We start from the raw sequence: 18,871 nt of genomic DNA on the forward strand, positions 1-18,871 counted from the left end.
CTCAGCTGCCACCTGGCAGGGAGAGAGAGAATGGCTTATCAATGTTCAGCATGGCTCCAGTCCCATCATTCTGAGCCACATAAGAACAAAGCCTGATTCTCTCCTTTCCCGATCTCACTGAATCTCATTAATTATAATTGTGCTTGGAAACTAGGCACTTCCTTGTAACTATGTGATAAAAGAAAATTCACCCTGCCCAACTATTTCTAACCCTATAAAGATGCCTCTGTAAAATTTCTAGAAAAATGGCAGTCACAGCCAACATATAAGGCCAATTTACTGCCTCTCTGTAATAAACTGATAATAATTTTTAAACGTACAGGGAAAAAAAAGAATGAGTCCTTTTCATTATAAGGCTAGGAGCCCAGCCGCGCGATTTGAAATCACAGGGCCCTGCTTTGACACCCGGACCTCTCCATGCAGAGCTCCAGCGCACCTGGCCCAGCCCCCAAACCCTCTGGCCGTCTCTGGCTGCTTCAAGACCCGCCCTCAGTCCCTCCAGTCGCCTCGGCTGGTCCCATCTTCTCTGGGCGCCTCCCAGCTTCCACCTGTCTCCAGAGCAAGGCGGCGGCTCCGCCCCATCGTGGCACCAGAGGAGAGCATGGAAGCCTCCTGCCTGCTGCGCTGTGCTCCTTCCCCTGGCAGGTGGGCCGCGGGGCACTGAGTGTGAGCGGTGGGTGGGAAGGACTGGTGAGGGGGGCACTATGTGCTCTCACCCCTGCCCTCCTTGGCACGGGATGGTCCCGCCTCCTCTGGGCGCCTCCCTGCTTCCACCCTTCTGGGGAGCAATGCCCCAAGTAATATGCTAATGACCTGGTCATTACCCCTTACAGCATATTGACATTAGCATATTAGCTCTTTATTAGTATAGATTAAACAACCACTGTAATTCCATATCATGAAAAAAGTCCAATAAGGGTAATACACATAATCTAAAAGTAGACATTAGCTATTTTTTCAATATGCTTTTTCATATATATGTATAAATACATTGAAAGAAGGGGAAAAATATTACTCCAACCGTGAAATGATAGTCTAAGAAAGAGGGCTGAATTGAGGAGGAAGAGTACTTTACTATGTAATATACACTATGCAAAGTCCTTCATATGCAGATCAGCCATTTTCAAGCAGTGTGCCACAAGAATTTTTAAAACATGCATCACCTGACTATTTAGTCAGGGGCACTGACTTCTTTTCCCTTAGACCCGTGGTCAGCAAACTGGCTTGCAAGCCACATGCGGCTCTTTGGCCCCTTGAGTGTGGCTCTTCCTAAGCCTTAGGAGTACCCTAATTAAGTTAATAACAATGTACCTACCTATATAGTTTAAGTTTAAAAATTTTGGCTCTCAAAAGAAATTTCAATTGTTGTACTGCTGATATTTGGCTCTGTTGACTAATGAGTTTGCCGACCACTGCCTTAGACTGTGAAATGAAAAATTGACAAGAGCCAATACAACAATAGCCATCCAGTGTGAATGAATCAAAATTATAGCTTTTTTTTTTTTTTTTTTTTGGTCAGACTGGCAAAAAATATAACATTTTTTGGTGTGCCACAGAATTTTAATAATTAGTTTATGTGTGCCATAAGATTAAAAAAAAAGGTTGAAAAATGCTGATATAGATTATCTCTTTTCATCCTCATAATGGTCCTATTAAGTAGTACTATTATTATCCCATTTTCTCGATAAAGAAAATGAGGCTCAGAAAAATTATGTAATTTACCCAAGTGACAGAATCAGGAATGAACTTGGAAACTCTGGCCCATATTACATTATCATCATCAGAGAATAAGTTCCTTGAGGAGCACAGAGTCATGCATCACACCATTCATCAAGGTGAAAGGGGGAGTGGCAGTATTTCATAGGAAAAACAATTGTCAATCAGCCCTCTTGCCACGGTGTCTCACCATCTGAGAACAATCATCCTGTCACTTCCCGCAGAAGTGAGAAAATGCCCCATCCTCAAAAGACCAGATAAGGGCCTGACAAAACTAGTAATGTACCAAGTAGTATGTAGGAAGCCAGAGCCTAGTAAGGGGTGCAGGTTGCCTACCACCTACCCCAGAGATTGGAAAGGACCTACAAGCCCCAAAGCCCTCCATCCTGGGAAAATGAACCAATCCCTCAGTCCTGCTACTTTACATAACCCCTCTCCAAAGAACAGCTCAATCAATTCCTATCACCAGCCCTAAACCCAACAGAGGTTTATGTGTCTTGGGGGACTCTAGTCCACTCCTCCTCAGTCTTCTAATATTCCAACGTAAATAAAAGTACCCAATCAAGCTTATTCCAACCACCTAAAGGAAACACTAGTGTGTCTGAGACTGAAAAAACCCAGTGCCCAGAGGTGTCTGCAAGTAAGACAATGCCCCAAAGTCACAATGGGCCCTCTGGGACACAGCCTCTGACCTCTATGATGCAACAGTGCTGTACCCCACCACTAGCCCCTCTCCACACCATGGGCGTTCCCACCGCGCACATCTCGGAGCCCTGCTTTTTGTCATGGGCAGAAGTATGTCAGTAAACCAGAGGTGAGAGCATCCTCATCACAGACAAGTATGCGTCATGGTGACTGCCGCAGAGACAGTTTGTGGGAAAGTGGGACCACCTCAAATCACAGAAAGATTCTTGGAATTTGCAAAAATTCTACTTCAAACAAAGCAAAGCAGGGCAGGGGACGGGGGCGGAGGGGATTTTAAGGGCCTGAGATTAAAAAGAAGTAAAGATTTAGTCACAAGTGAAAAGCTTCTAAGGTAGAAAATAGCAAGGATTATGGGAAGAAATTCAAACAAAAAATGAAGACGAGAGCGGAACTATTTTTTAATGTTTCTTCAAGTAGCTAAGGACTTAATCCTCCTCCAACTGAGAGAGAGCTTTTATTTATCTGGTCAAAAGCTATTTTCATGTCATCTTCTTCACATAAAAATGCTCATGTTCTGTAATAATTCTGACCCAATAACTACCCATGGACACAAAGAAAGAGAGCTCTAGCAGGCACAGAATCTTACAGAACTTAATCTTTAGCAATACTTCCAAGAAGCAATATCTGATTATTAAATCATCAGGCAATTTTATCCTTAATGAAATCTCAATTGTACTATTTCCAAATGTGTCTAGAAGCAACATACTGGTACCATAATCACTGATTCTAACTAACCAAACTGCTAATAATAACTGCTCTGAATTCTTTTTTTCTTTTTTTTTAAAGAGACAAATTATATTGCTCATATAAAAGACTTCAATGTAAAAGTGCTACATCTTATTTTGTCAAATATGTTACATCTTATTATCAGTAGTTATAAGTAAACTATAATAGCATGAAGTCTCTAGGAAATGTATCCTGAAATAAAAGTAACTTCAAATTACTATTTAGATAATTGTTATAAAACATGAATCTGACTTTTTCTCCCCACATCCTAAAAATCCTACCTGAGGTCAAAGCTATATTATTTATGTTAAATTTGCCTCAAAAACAAATACTACACACAAAAGTTGAATCTGTTAAAGAATAATATTAATATACCTTATCAAAGGGAATACCATACTTCTTCAACACTGAGGGAGATATCAACGTCATCTTGTGGCGAAGAAATGCATCACACCCTTGAAAACTGCTTGGGAAAAAACCTAAATGGAAATAATATAAGCATTCAGCAATGTATCAATTAAGATAAAATTTCAGATAGTTTTTTTAAGTTTTGTACTTCTTACAAAATGACAGCGTTATGCAAATATAGACCACTCTACAAAAAAAAAAAAAAAAAAAAAACACAAAAAAACAGCTCATACTAAAAATTAGTCAGAATTCTTAAAAATTAATACATACATACTTATATCACCAAAGGTTAACCTCACAAAAAGATCTACCAAGCAGTGTTTTCATAACATATAAAATTACTAAGCCTGAAAATTTTTCAATTTGTAATATATTTAAATTCAACCTGCCTAATATCTGACTAATAAACAAAATATTAAGGGAGGTTAGCAAAGGTAAATGTGTTTTAATAGAGGAATCTCTCATTTTAGACTCTTGGAAGTTGATCATTCAAGAAGCACTTGTCCCAATGCACGGCATACAGTAAACACAGAGCAGTTTCCCACCTTTCTTTGTTTCTTTCTGATCAATTTTAAACAGTTTAACTGCTACTAATTTCCTGATCAACTTACTGTCCAGCATCAGTCAAATACTTGGAAACCCACCTCTCCAACCTTATGGGAGTAGAGCTTTGAGGAGGCCTTCACATGAGAAAGCTAAACATGCAGCAACCCTTTTTTCTACAGTGTCTTACAAATCAAACCACAGTTGTTTTTCTCATTGCTGACTTCAACCCTGCAGTTCTGTCTGAGGCAGACTCTCATTAACTCAGTTACGCAGCTAGGAGAAAATGAATATGCTTGGTGCCCTGCTCTTTCCCTTCTTTACTCAGAGGGAAAACTACCTTCTGAGTAGAGTGGGCAAGCAAGAAGGGAAAGAGAAGAGAAACATGGAAAAGACAGGAGAATCACAGAGAAAGAACCCAGAGGAAAACAGAACTCATCAGGAAAACATGTGCAATGTTTACAAGTAAAGTGGTTCATGATCTTAACTCCCTTACCGCCAAAATGAAGATAAAACCACTGAAAATGTTACTTATCTAACTCTGTGGCTCACTATGTGCAAACAGGTAAAAAATGTGACCACTTTGACAAAAGAATGATCAGAACTCATTAACTAATCATGTACCATTTTAATCTCTTAGAATAGTGGGGTTCTACAGGAATATTTTTAATGTAAATAAGCCTTAATTGATGCCACCATTGAGTGTGTGAGGCCACAGATCATCAAAAGGAAACAAATCAAACAGCCAGGAAAGAGCCATTTGGGTATAAGGAACCACCTGCAAAAAGCAGTACAATCTGCTTAAGCATCTGCACCTGGATTTTTAAAAAGAAAAATAGAAATATAAAAAAAAAAATACATGCCAACAAAAACATCAGAAATACTGTCATTTTCTACAATGCCAATGGGAATAAAAGGAATGATTTTTTGTTTCATTTGGTCACTTGATGCAGTCCTCTATTTATGGTTAACATTCATAATACATAAATGGAAGATAAAGTATATGGCAAATAAGCAACCTTCGAAAGAATGCAAACCTCAGTGAATGGAGAGAAAGTACCACATGGATGGAATGGTCACATGTACACAACACAATGTCCTGAGGCCTATATCACAGCGTAAAGGACAGCAGGGAGGTCCCCACACGCTAAACCCATGGAAACACTTTAATAATATGATTTAAATGGATCTATCAAACTTTTCAAATCTGTAGCTTTGTGTAGCTCTAAATGAATTACATTTTAAATTAAAATCAATGCAGAAAGGGGAGTCTATTTAATTTTCCTTTGCTATGGATTTGTAATCAGGACCTGAACAATGTGGTGACTGGTCATAAGTGAATTTAAATTGGAAAATCATTGAAGGAAGGTAATTTGCAGTATATTAAGAACTTCACATTGTTTCAGAATTTATATTTACAACAGGCTATCAGAATTATATTTTATATCACCCTGGAAAAATTCATGAACAGCACAAATTATATACAAAGCATGTATGTCAAAATGAATTTTACCTCAAAACACCTGCAGGAATACATGGATCATACCCACCCTCACTCCACAGTCCATGAAAATTATTTTATTCAACATATACACAAGCCAATACAACCAGAATATTATTAAACATAATGTGATAATATATTTTAAAACTCCAAAGTAGCCCAGCTGAGGTGGCTCTCCTCTCTCTCTTCTTCTCTTCTCTTCTCTTCTCTTCTCTTCTCTTCTCTTCTCTTCTCTTCTCTTCTCTTCTCTTCTCTTCTCTTCTCTTCTCTTCTCTCTGTCTCTCTGTCTCTCTTTCTCTCTCTCATCCTCCGCATCTCCCTCTCCTTCTCCCTCACCACCTCCACCTCTGCCTCTCCCTCTCTCTAGGCATGGCCTTGGGTGAGGATTATTTAAAAAAAAAAATCACTGGTTACTGCCCTGGCCAGCTAGGTTGTGGATTCGATCCTTAGTCAGGGTGGTGTGTATGGTAAGCAAACTGATCAATGTTTCTCACTCACATCGATGTCTCTGTCTCTCTCTTCTCTCCCTCTCATCAATAAAAACATCCTCAGGTGAGGATTTTTTTTTTTTAAAAGAAGTCAATGGGCCCTAGCCGGTTTGGCCCAGTGGATAAAGCATCGGCCTGTGGACTGAAGGGTCCTGGGTTCGATTCCAGTCAAGGGCACGTACCTCAATTGCAGGCTCCTCCCCAGCCCAGGCCCTGGTCAGGGCGCATGCAGGAGGCAACCAATCGATGTGTTTCTCTCACATCAATATTTCTGTCTTTCCCTCTCTCTAAAAATCAATGGGAAAATATCCCTGTGAGGAACAGGAGGAGGAGAAAGAAGAGGAGGAAGAGGAGGAGGGGGGGAAGAGGAGGAGAGGGGGGAGGAGGAGGAGGAGGGAAAAGAGGAGGAGGGAAGGAGGAGGAGGAGGGGGAGGGAGAGGAGGAGGAGGGGGAGGGAGGAGGAGGAGGAGGAGGAGGAGGAGGAGGAGGAGGAGGAGGAGGAGGAGGAGGGGAGGGGGAGGAGGAGAAGTAGTCAATGGTTACTAAACCTTAAAAATCATCTCATTCCCTTAGGCCTTGTTACCCAAATCAAGCAGTGCTGTTCACAAGTAACAAACTTCTCCCCCATAAAAGAGTTCCAAAAATCAAGTACAGCTAGGGTTAAACTATGTTGATTCATGTTTTACTTTGAATTCACCTATAGGTTCTTCCATATTTTCTCTAACTCTGCTGTTTTAAAATTAAATATGAAATTTTAGTCTGAATTCCGAATTACTCACAAATGGGTTTCAATGTAAAAATCCTAAAAAGATCAAACTGAGAAGATAATCAGTTATTTCACATTCCAAGCTATGGAGACTAGTCTTATTCCCCCCATACCAACTCCTCTCTACAAGTAACACATTGGTTTCTATGACAGTAGACCAATGAGTTCTCAATAAAATGATATCTAATTTGGGGGTGAAAAAATCTGAAAGAACTGTTTGGAAATAAAACTGCATTTCTACTAAACTATTAAATAGTAAGAACACATACTTTCCATTTTAAATGAACATTCAAAAATTAGAACTGAAATATTGCATAGAATTCATGGAACAAAATAGTTTAAACATTTATTCCAAGAAGAATCAACTCTTGTGAGGAGAGCACCCAAGAGAAAGGGAAGAGCAATAACATCAAGTTACAATAGACTACTCAGAAAGTTGCTTTTTTAGGTCTATAGCTTGTTTGTATCATCTTCAAAGATGGGACACTGCTATCTGTCAATTCCCTAACAAAATAAAGTCAATATGTGTTTTTTTCTTTTTTTGAAGATATGATACAGTGGTAAGCAAGCAAAGGTGGTCTTTCAATCCAAGCATTTTAGAGAGATGAAGGCTAGCATACTAAGGAATATATACTCCAGAGATCCCAATAGAGCCCTGAAACCCTAAAAGCACCCCACAACCACCTTTGGTGAGACTGCCATGGTACTGCTAGGAGTTGTGCAGCACGGGGAAGTATAGAATCACGTAAGCCCTCCCAAGGACCGGGACATATCCAAGATTGCCCTGTATTTAGTGTAAAACTGCTCATATGTAAGAAGCACTATTCTAAGTGACAGAAACGAGATAGAAAAGTCTACATATTATATAATTCACTTTTATGACATTCTAGGGACAGAAATCAGATTAGTGGCTGCCAGTGGCTTGGGGGAGGGATTCGTGAAAAGGACATAAGATAACTTTATCAGGATACTATTATATATCTCAGTAATGGTGGTAGTTACTACACTATTGCATATATTGTCAAAACTCAATAAATAGTATATTCAAAGGGGGTGGCTTGTACTGTAAGTGCATTTTACCTCAATCAATCTGATCCCCCCAAAAATCATTACATTTTTAAATTGTGTTAGAAATAGAACAGATTTGTTCTAAAAATAGTGTGTTCTTTCTATCAGAGAAAAATTTTTCCAAATTGTCAACTGGTTTAGACTTTCTAATATGTTAGCTATTACTAAAAAAAATTCTTTTAAAATCCCAACCCCATATGACAAACACAAACACATGCTGAGGCTATTAAATCACCAAAGTTTCAAAAATTAAAAAGATTGGGAAAAGATTCAAAAATTAAAGTTTAGTATCAGTTTCTATGGGTATATTAACAATAGTTTGGAGAAGCTGAAATTAGTTATTAATCACTTAGGAAAAAAAGGAAGAAGAGAAAAGAAACAGGAGGGAGGAAATATGGAGAAACAAATAATAAGGGGGGGCGGAATACAGAAAAAAGGATATGGAAGGATTGCTTCTGTGAGAAATACTTTTTAGATAGCATCTATACCTGAAAGCTTATTAATGGAATAAGCCAATGAGCTACATTACGTGGGAAGAAGCCTGGTCATTTTTATCCACATTCCTGCATAAGAGGTCAACATTAGGTGTTGAAGCTATAGTTGGCCTCTCCATGCTTCCTCCCGTTCATGGAACAAGTAGTTACTCAGGCCTGGTAGAAAATTACCACACTGCAGGCTTCACTCAGCTCCAAGTGTCCATAATCCATCAACATCTCTACTGGTAGAGATACAGCCCCATTGAGTTCTGCAGGAGGACGGCCAGGAGGAGTCCCTATTTGTCTTGGTATCGAGAAGGACGGTGGTTCTGCCCAATGTAACAGATATGTGGATCCATTACATATGGTTTTTACTGCATCCTGAGGTCATTTTGCTTCAGTTCCCGCTTCCCCCCGCCCCGCCCGCTTGAATGGACAGATGGACCACACATACACAGGTCACCAGGACTCCCCAAGCTATGCACTTGGGGCTCAAACATGTCACAGTCAAACTAACCAGGATTTCCCTAGGCCAGCTTTACCCTGCAGAATCAAAGAATTCTCGGTTTCCTCCCAAGGTAATTCCTCCCTGCGAGCTGGCATTCCCTTCCTGAGTTCTTCCTCCCCACTCCCTACTGCCACGTCTCAGAACTGTATTTCATCCCACGTTCAAATTCTACTAGCTTGGTGTACGTTATATATTACCATCAGACGTCTAAAATTCTACTAAGACAGAAACATAGCTGACTAAAAATATTCAGAAATCTAAACACAGACAATGACATCTAATATCAAATGATGAGGAAATTAACTTTAGGGATTGTCTCACCACTCTTAATGCAGCTCAACTGACAATGAGATGAAAACAAACACCATGAAACACCACATATTGTTGAGGCATGAAATAGGCAGAAAGGCAGATGATATATCATTGGACTTCTTCATTTTTTATGGCTTAAGGGAAACCTTAAAATTGATTGTTTATAATCAGAGGTATTTTATTTATTAACCTTTTAAAACCAGAAATTTTAATATAATATTTTCAGACTATCATCTAAATCAAGCTTAGAAAATAATGTATTTACCAATTTGAGAACTTGCAAAAGTACATTTTCCTAATTCCAACACAGAGGTATGAGAACAAGTCAATTTCAAATATATTCACAGAATTAAAAATGACTTCATTATTGCTGCTCTTCTAATCTCGATAGCATCTCTTTTGGAACAAACCTTTTTTTAAGGGATTTGACAACTGCATCCCAGAAATGCACAAATATGCCCAATTTTGAATATAATTTGAGAGAATCCACGGACTGCCTACATCCCACCACAGATGCTGGTCTACCTCCTGGGATAAGGATCCCAGCACATAAGACTAAGAATCTGCTCCACAGGCTTACAGTCAAGATTCCTAGTCATTTAAACACATAAACATACACACCCCAAAGGTAACTATTTTAAAAAACCATGAACTAAATTAATCCTTCCTAATAGTGATTCTTCTGTTCCATTTTGCTGAATATTGTTCTTTTAATAAAGTCAAAACTAAAACACCTGTTGCAAATAAACATAAGGACCTAAAATAATTTATTTAGTTCTAACATCCTGTCATTTAAAACAAGATTTCTACTGATCATTCACACTTCTAAAATCAGCTGCACAAAGTCCTAACTCATATATTCTTTCCCCAGTAACCAAAATTTGGACCAAAGTAAGTCATCTTTAATTTTTCTTAAATATAGGCATGTTATTCACAATAAGAAATCAATGGAATTCAGTCCTGCACAAAAGATTTTAGCCATTCCCAATTGTCTTTAATCCATTTTTTGCTTAACTTAATAGAAGAGCAAAGATATTCTCTCCTTTCTAAAATGGATGAGATTTAGACATTCTAAAAACTGGAAATCTTCAAAACTGTCACTTATGATTTAACATTATACCTCTATTCTACTTTATACTTTCCATTCAATTGTATCAAACCAAAATTAGAAAGAATGCAATAGCACTACAGGCGAACATAGCAAGTATAAAAATTGCAAAAATTCACTGGAGATTTTTTATTACATTTATGTCTACATAATATTGAAAAAACCTGTATAAATGAGAAAGCGGCTAAAGAGCAAAATCAAACTCCTGGCTTTATTAGGTGCAGGCCTAATGTCTTTCAGATAAAATATTTATAGGTGCCACAGTCAATCAAGATTTCAACAGGAACCGAAGATGAAAGCATTCATGCATAAAAGGCAAGTGTGATAATTATGATATGGAGACAAGATAATGGAAAACATCCGAGGCCACTTTTCACTTTGTGTATCATCAAGTGCTGCCTTGACCCAGACATCCTGCAATGCGCCATCACATTTACTGTTACTTTATCACTTTAATTACTTAGCAGAATTCAATTAATTTGGCTGGCATGTAGTCAGAAGATGGGAATCCTTCACTATCTTACAGGGTCTTTTCCCCGTGTCATTTCTAAAAATAATGCTGCAAAACAGGTTTGAATAAACATGCAGCTGAGTATAAAATTCTTGTCCATCCTTCAAGTTTATTAACCTATTACTGATTAAAGAAATGGCACCTATTTTCCTGGAATGTCATTTTCAGATAGATTATGTCAAAGTGGTGACAGATTCTAGCCAAAATTTCAGAATGACTCTATACTGTAAAGTTCACACCAGCTCCACTTTAAAATTCTCAGGGTGCAAATAGAAAATAGTGGGATAATTACTACAGAGAAGAGGATAGTTCCGCATGCAGATTTAGCACAAAGTTCCCTGCCTATGTATTTAAGGATTACAGGAATCATTTTCTAAGCTGTGTTCTACATAATCTGTTATCCAGAACTAGAATTCATCTACCTTAGCATTCATGAAAATAGTCCTCAACCAAGTTCAAGGTTACAATTACGTTGCTATTATTACTATAATGTATTACGTTATAAAAACACTAAGGCTTTGTAGTTATTACTTGCCAAAATTATAATAATGTTTCTTACAAATGTGACATGTAACTGTTCTTTCTAATTCTCTTATAATTTGGAGGAAAGTAATTTACAGATGTTATTAACAATTTCTCTTCAGAACTGTCAAGTCAAAGAATGCAGTTTCTCAGTAAGCCCATTTCCTTATTAAAAGAAAGCTACATACAGCAGGGACGAAGTTCCTTTCGTACTAGAAGGCAAACCTAACATTCCAAAGAAACTTAGATTAGTACCTGACTAAAGGGCAATATTCACTGAAGATTTAATCCTGAATAAAGACTGAACATCTTATGTTTAGTTGTCACTCAATAAAACTTCACTTTCCCCTGGAAATAAGTCACTCTCAGCCTTGGTAAGGGTGACTAGCAGAACAGATGATGAGGCTGGCAGGAGGTGAATCTGATTCTTCTCCCTTGTTTAAGCAGATGAGGGCAAGGTTGCCTGGTATATCTTTAAGACAGAGAAGAAAAAAGGGAAGGTGCTATCTGCAAACACAAGTGAACACAAAGTAAAACCATCAATAAGCTTCCTAGAAATAACTATGGATAAAGCCAAAAGATAATGATAAGATAATAATTCAAGTTCAAGTAAAGAATGTTTAAATTTGCCAGTCTAAGAAGACATACACTCTCACACTCATCCAGTATCCTGGGACCATTCATCTTCATATTTCCATAAGGGCAGTCCCAGGCCAAGGGTGCCAAATGAGAACTGGGAGTCAGAAGTTCCCTTTGGTGAAATGATCTGGCAACATAAAAAGTATTCATAAAAAGTATTCATAAAACACCCTTAGATGTGGCATCGGTACACTTTGGAATTTATCTCAAGGATGTAACTTAAAAGAAGGAAAAATATTATCGACACAATGATGTTAATACATTATATAAAAGAGAAAAATATTGGAAATAACCAAGATAGTTATATGCAGTCACTTTATGAAATACTAAGCAGCCAACTAAAATAACCATGAATATTATGCAACCAAGAAAACTATGCATACATTAATGTGAAAAAAGTTAAAAATTATTCAATGAGAAGCATTTAAAAGCCAATACCTTAAAAAGAATAAAATTAACTCATTGACATTCTATACTGTAAAAAACCCTCAAAAACTATGAACCTATCTGGATGAGAAGCACAGAAAGCAAGTTTACCTTGAGCTAGTCGTTCAAGTCGTTTCCCATGCTCCGGGGGTATTGCATACCTAAAATTTTAAACATAAATGAAGAATTTAGGTTTATAACTGTTCAGCTACTTCCTAAGATATCTACTCCTAAATAATGTCACGTAAAAAAAATTCAATAACAAAATCTACTTAGATGAACTGAGTAGAGATCAGAAAAACAATCACAGAGTCATATCCCTTAGACAAAGGACAGAGGAAAAATAAACTCTTAAGTCACTGATTTCAATGCTAGGCTCACCATCCCAACCACATTTGAAAGATTAGGGAACAAAGGCCCAAACTGCTTAGTCAGGAGGCAGCTAGACCTCTCTCCCAACGCTCATAGCAACCCAGAAATCCAGGGCTTTTTTTGGTTGTATGTAATTTCTTTATTGATTAAGATATGTGTCCTTATCCCCCCATTACCCCCTCCCCCGAACCCCCCACTTATGCACTCACCCCCGTCGTCTGTGTCCATTGGTTAGGCTTATATGCAAGCATACAAGTCCTTTCGTTGCTTTTAAAATGTTTTTATTGACAAGCAGCAAAGAACACAAAATTATTACAGCAACATTTGGATTTTTACCAAACCTTTCTATTGTACTTTTGAGTAGACTTTAAATTTTTTTAAAAATCATCAGCCATAAAAAGGCAGCTATTATTTATGTCATGATTATGTGACTTTTAAAATCTTTTTTTTTTGCAAATGTATATATTTTTTCTTTTTTTAATATATTTTATTGATTTTTTACAGAGAGGAAGGGAGAGAGATAGAGAGTTAGAAACATCGATGAGAGAGAAACATCGATCAGCTGCCTCCTGCACATCTCTCACTGGGGATGTGCTCGCAACCCAGGCACATGCCCTTGACCGGAATCGAACCTGGGACCCTTCAGTCCGCAGGCCGATGCTCTATCCACTGAGCCAAACCGGTTTCGGCTAAAATCTTGATTACAGAAAAATAATTTTTCATCCTTGAAGAACAGAAATATTCACTTCTATTTCCTGGTGTTCTCAAAAGTGAAGTACCTGAATTTATTTTCTGTAAACTTAATAAATTTTAAAACAATGATCTCACAATATACTACACAAATACTAAATTTTATAGGCAGTCTAATGAGGAAAATTAAGGATATTAAAAATAAAGTTAAATGATCATTTCATGTTTTAAATAAAAATATGTTATTCCCAAGGCCTACATTTGCTGTTTACTAGCCCAAGTTACTTTTAAGTTCAAGTTACTTTTTACTAAAATAACTTTTCTAATTTTACTGAACACCACACTTGGTTGCATTTAAAGCTACTGATAACATATGCAAAAGTTAATTGGATCCGATGCAACTAGGCAATTCTCTGAAAGAAAATTCAACCATATATCCTGTTCCTAAAGGCACCACTAATGAAATTATTCCAACTGAATTGGGAAGATAAAATTTCAGCATAACGAAATGACAATCAGTGTATATTTACAGTCACTTCTTATTACTTTTTAATCCCTGGTTTATATCACTATATATATCCAGAAAAGAAAAACATATATATATATATATATGTATATATATATATATATATATATATATATATATATATATATATATATATATATATATATATAAAATCACCCATGTTCAAAGGCTGTTAAATCGTGTTATTTACCCATATCTTCAGGAAAAAATCACTTCTACTGTCGTGGTAAACAACCTGCTTCCCTATTTATAATGGTCTGGCCCTCTAGCGACTTCAGGACAAAATTATAGCTAATTTGCCTACAAACATCAGGTGGTCATTATAATCTGGCTACTTAGTGTATGTGCCCCAGACAGGAGGGTCACCTCCCCCATAACATACATACACACACTCATACACTGCCTCAACTTCCTGATCAGTTCAAATGTCTATTTCAATCAAAACTTTCTCTCTCCCAAGATTTAAGCATCTCACAGGACTCCACATTTTTTAGCATGGTCTCCCCATTTTGCCCTGCCTTCTCTTCATTCCTCCTATATAGTACCCAGGGCTGTAATGCATACAATCCACAAGCTTGGGGTGCTTAATTTCCACTTAAATGGCATGGGGTGGGGGGATCTAATTTCCCAATATAACTGCCCTAATAATTTAATTCCAATGATTGTTGCAGCCAGCACTGAAAATTATCATCTAATTATTTAATTTAAAAAATGAGTAATAAATAAAAGTCAACCAGAAAAAGGTTCCAATTTCATAAGAATATGTAAATATTTTTCATGAAAATAATTTTAAAAATCATTATCAGACTACATTTGAACAGAATGCTCTGAATTAAGGGCAGAAAAGCCCTTTAAAACCCTGAATTACTAGTATGCTTTCAAAAAGTTTGAAATCCTGCTGCTCTGATAACATCCAAAGTGTTGTTCATTTCTTTGTGGAAACACTAAACAATTCTCAATAATTTTTTTAATTATAGCATAAAAATACTGCCTGCCTGCCCACCTCTGTGACACTTCGCCACCAGCATTTGAACATGATTAACTCTTCTGCCTAAATACAGGGTGGAGCAAAAGTGGGTTCATAATTGTGAGTATGTGAAACAGAGCTCGCTCTTGTACTATTATTTATTAACTAGTTGTGGGGAGCCAATATAGGGTTAAGCCTCGGACTGACCTGTTGGCAAAGTCACAAACAGGTCTTCCGAGTCTTAACAAAATCCGAGAGGTGGCCACTGATTTACACGCGCTATCATTTAAAAAATAAAAAAGGGGGAATTTGCCAGAAGCCGGTCCATCCTTGCTGCTTGACACAGTCGCTGCAGGGAAGAAACATCTGTACAGCATATGTTTCAAGGGACCTGGGGTATATGGCATACTGTTCTTAATATGTTTGCTCCCCTTCTTAGCACTATGTGTTTTAACCAAGGTCACCTCTCCGGGAAAGGTTGTTTCCCCAGGTGGGGATTTTCCCCTGGAGTTAGGGATTAATAGGACTAAGGAAGGGAATCAGAAAAACCCCTTAACTAAGTGCCAGGCGGGTGGTTAATCACTTTAACTACGAACAACCTTGGAATGGAGATAACAAACGCCCTAACCCAGGAGTCCTCAAACTTTTTAAACAGGGGGCCAGTTCACTGTCCTTCAGACCATTGGAGGGCCAGACTATAGTTTAAAAAAAAACTATGAACAAATTCCTATGCACACAGCGGTGGCAAAAACACCCGGCGGGCCGGATAAATGTTTTTGGTGGGCCGCATGTGGCCCGCGGGCTATAGTTTGAGGACCCCTGCCCTAACCTTTGGAATAAAATGGATAGGATTAAAATCAACTGGTATAAATACAGATGTAACAGGAGAATGAAAGAAGAACCTCGCTATGCTGATCAACTGAACACTGTCTCCGTGTCATTCCTTCTTCACCGACTCCGTCGACACCTTTGGGAACCCCTGGACCTGTTGGTGTTGGACCCCAACAACTAGAGTCCCGGTGCACAGATTCATGCACAATGAAAGGAAATTAATTAGAAGAAATATTTTAATATCATTATTCACCCTTTCTTTATAATAGAAGTAACAACCAAATTCACCATCAACAATGACAGATTGAAACACATGCATGCGATTGGCACCAGCAAGAGCTTTATATGTATCGTACATGTGTGAGTCAACTTAGCCTTTTATATATATAGAATAAACTTGCTTAATTAGACCGGTTTTCTGGTGCAGCTAAACATTTTCCAGCCCAGTGAAGCACCCCAACTTCTCTTTCAGGTAATTGTCAGCAACACAGCAGTAAATATCAACACGAAGCAGGTCATTATTGCAGATCACGCAGGGAGAACAAAGGATAAAATATTTAACTTCAGTGGTGTTTGACTATGTTCTGCACAATGAGAAAACCTGAAGTCATTTTCAAGTTCCACCATTTTTGTTTGTTTTTCTTTAATATATTTTTATTGATTTCAGAAAGGAAGGAAGAGGGAGAGAGATAGAAACATCTATGATGAGAGAGAATCTCCTGAAAGTCCCCCACTCGGGATCAAGCCCACAACCCGAGCATGTGCCCTTGACTGGAATCTAACCTGGGACCTTTCAGTTTGCAGGCAAACACTCTACCCACTGAGGCAAACCAGCAAGGGCAAGTTCCACCATTTCTTATTTCTTTTCAGTCGAGTCAAGTTTCTAAACTTTCTAAATCTCCATTTTCCGGCTAATGAAAAAATATAGGATTCTATCAAGTCTCCTATCCACCTACTCCAGGACTTCTGTGATGATCAAAAGACATGAGGCATGGGAAAACGCTTCATTTGGTTAAACTATAAAATGTTTGCACCTGGCTATAAAGCAAGTCGTGTTCCTGAGCTGAAGAAACTCCAAGGAGACTAGTTGGTAGGGAGAGAAGCCGGGCATTGCTACATGGTCATTACCAAGCACCCACAGCGACCGCTTCCGAGCTGGGCTGGGCTGGGCTGGGCTGTGGACTGCATTTTGTGCCATGGGGGTCTTAACAGTGTTGGCTGTGATTTGGCAGGATGTCGCTCCAAGGTGGTGGTGGGGCCTATGTCCCACTTGGGGGAAGCCGAGTGCTGATTTGTCAGCGCCAGGTCTATGGTGCTGTTTATTTTTAAACCAGAGGCCTGGTGCATGAAAACTCATGCACTGGAGGGGGGTTCCCTCAGCCCAGCCTGCCCCCTCTCACAGTCCTCAGGGGCGGGAGGTGACCCTGCGATCAGGGGAAGGCAACACCCCAATCACACCTCTGTTGCTGCCACCGCTGGAAGCGCAAGCCTCAGCTGGCCCTGGTTACCTGAGCCTCTGGCGGCCCTGGGCAGCTGGGCAGCCACCATCCGACACTTGCCTGCGTCTCGGGCTGGCCCTGGGTGGCTGGGGGGCTGAGGAGACTGGGGGTCTCCAGAGAGCATATTCCCTCCTCATTGGCTGTGGGCACCGCCATCTTTGAGGGCAGGGCAATCAATTAGCATATTCCCTCCTTATTGGCTGAGGGCACCACATCTTTGAGGGTGGTGCAGTCAATTAGCATATTCCCTCATTATTGGCTGTGGATGACACCATCTTTGCGATGGTGTGAGGGTCAATTAGCATATTCCCTCTTTATTAGATAGGATGGCCAGCATGTGTCATGGCAGCTCCTGCATTGAGCATCTGCCCCTTGGTAGTAAGTGCACATCATAGCTACCAGTTAGATGGACAATTAGCCTATTATATACATAGATCACTGTATCGGTTCCCATACAAACAACTGTAAACCTGCTTTTGCCCACCCAGTAAAAATAATAAGAAATAAATAACTTTTCTGAGTCTTACATCCCGCTACCATCCATCGGCTTTCTTTTCTTCACTTTACACACACTACTTCCAATGACTGCCACGTTTTTTCCTCCCATTCACGCTGGAGTCCAGTGTAATCTGGATCTTTCATCACTCTCAATACAACTGCCTAGACAAAGGTTGCCACATGTTTTAGTCTTTATCTAACACTCATTTCCCTTCAGTTTCATGATCTTACTCATCTCCAGTGGTTTTCTACCGTCTGCTTGTGCCACACCTAACACTGATGCTCCCTAGAGCTCCATGTTTCAGTGCTTCCACATTGTTCCGAGGGAACCACCTTCACTCAAGGCTTCAAGATCCATATGCTCCATTCCACGCATGTCTCCTGAGCTCTGAACCTCTAAAACGACCAGCAATTGAACAAATCCATTTGGCAGCACTCAAACAATTCATCTTCCATCATCTTCCTGCTTCTCCTCCAGAGTTCCCCATCCAATCACCTTCCCAGAAATGTGGAAGCTGTGGTTGCATTCCCCTTATTTAACCCATCCCCAAGTTTTACATGATCTACCTTTTACTTCTTCAAGAGCAGTTTTGTGAATCTGCCTACATTTTTCTATCCCCACTGAGACCACCCTTGTCCAGGTGACCATTCTCTGTCACATACATTACTTTTGCAGCCTGTTAGCTAGTCAATCCTGCCTCAAGCTTTGCCCTCACTAGCCCATGGAACCCAATCAGATCCTGTCAATTTGCTACCCTATTTAAAATTGGTCCAGCACAAAGCATTGGTGACTACGTAGAGGCAACAGATTGGAGGGCCTGTAAGCAGAGGCGTTAACTACAAACATTAGTGACCTCAGTCAGAGAAGTCCTACTTCTATGGCCCTAACCACCTCCTAGATGTTTCTATGTAAGTATCCTATCACTTCAAAAGTTTCAACGTACACAAGATCAAATTCTTATTACCACCTTTAAGCTGGTATCTCTCCTAGCTTTCCCATTTCACTTCACATCTTCCCCTGGGCTTCCAAACTAGAACTATCTGAGTCACCTCTTCTTGATTTCT

General features: G+C 39.1%; 1 protein-coding gene across 12 annotated transcripts in view; it reads right to left on the minus strand.

The window, feature by feature from the left end:
* The window catches only part of KDM4C (lysine demethylase 4C), a 337,267-nt gene that overhangs the window by 240,991 nt on the left and 77,405 nt on the right, over positions 1 to 18,871 (minus strand). For all 12 annotated transcript variants that reach the window (XR_009447593.1, XM_059656697.1, XM_059656696.1 and 9 more), the window contains 2 exons: positions 12,535 to 12,584; positions 3,523 to 3,626 (listed from right to left, as the gene is read on the minus strand). Coding sequence is in view for 11 of the 12 variants with exons in the window: in XM_059656697.1 (XP_059512680.1) it covers positions 3,523 to 3,626; positions 12,535 to 12,584 (154 nt within the window). In the remaining variant the exon portion in view is untranslated. The remainder of the gene's footprint in view (positions 1 to 3,522; positions 3,627 to 12,534; positions 12,585 to 18,871) is intronic.

Source organism: Myotis daubentonii, chromosome 11 (assembly GCF_963259705.1).
Source record: "Myotis daubentonii chromosome 11, mMyoDau2.1, whole genome shotgun sequence".
Taxonomy (NCBI): Eukaryota; Metazoa; Chordata; class Mammalia; order Chiroptera; family Vespertilionidae; genus Myotis; species Myotis daubentonii.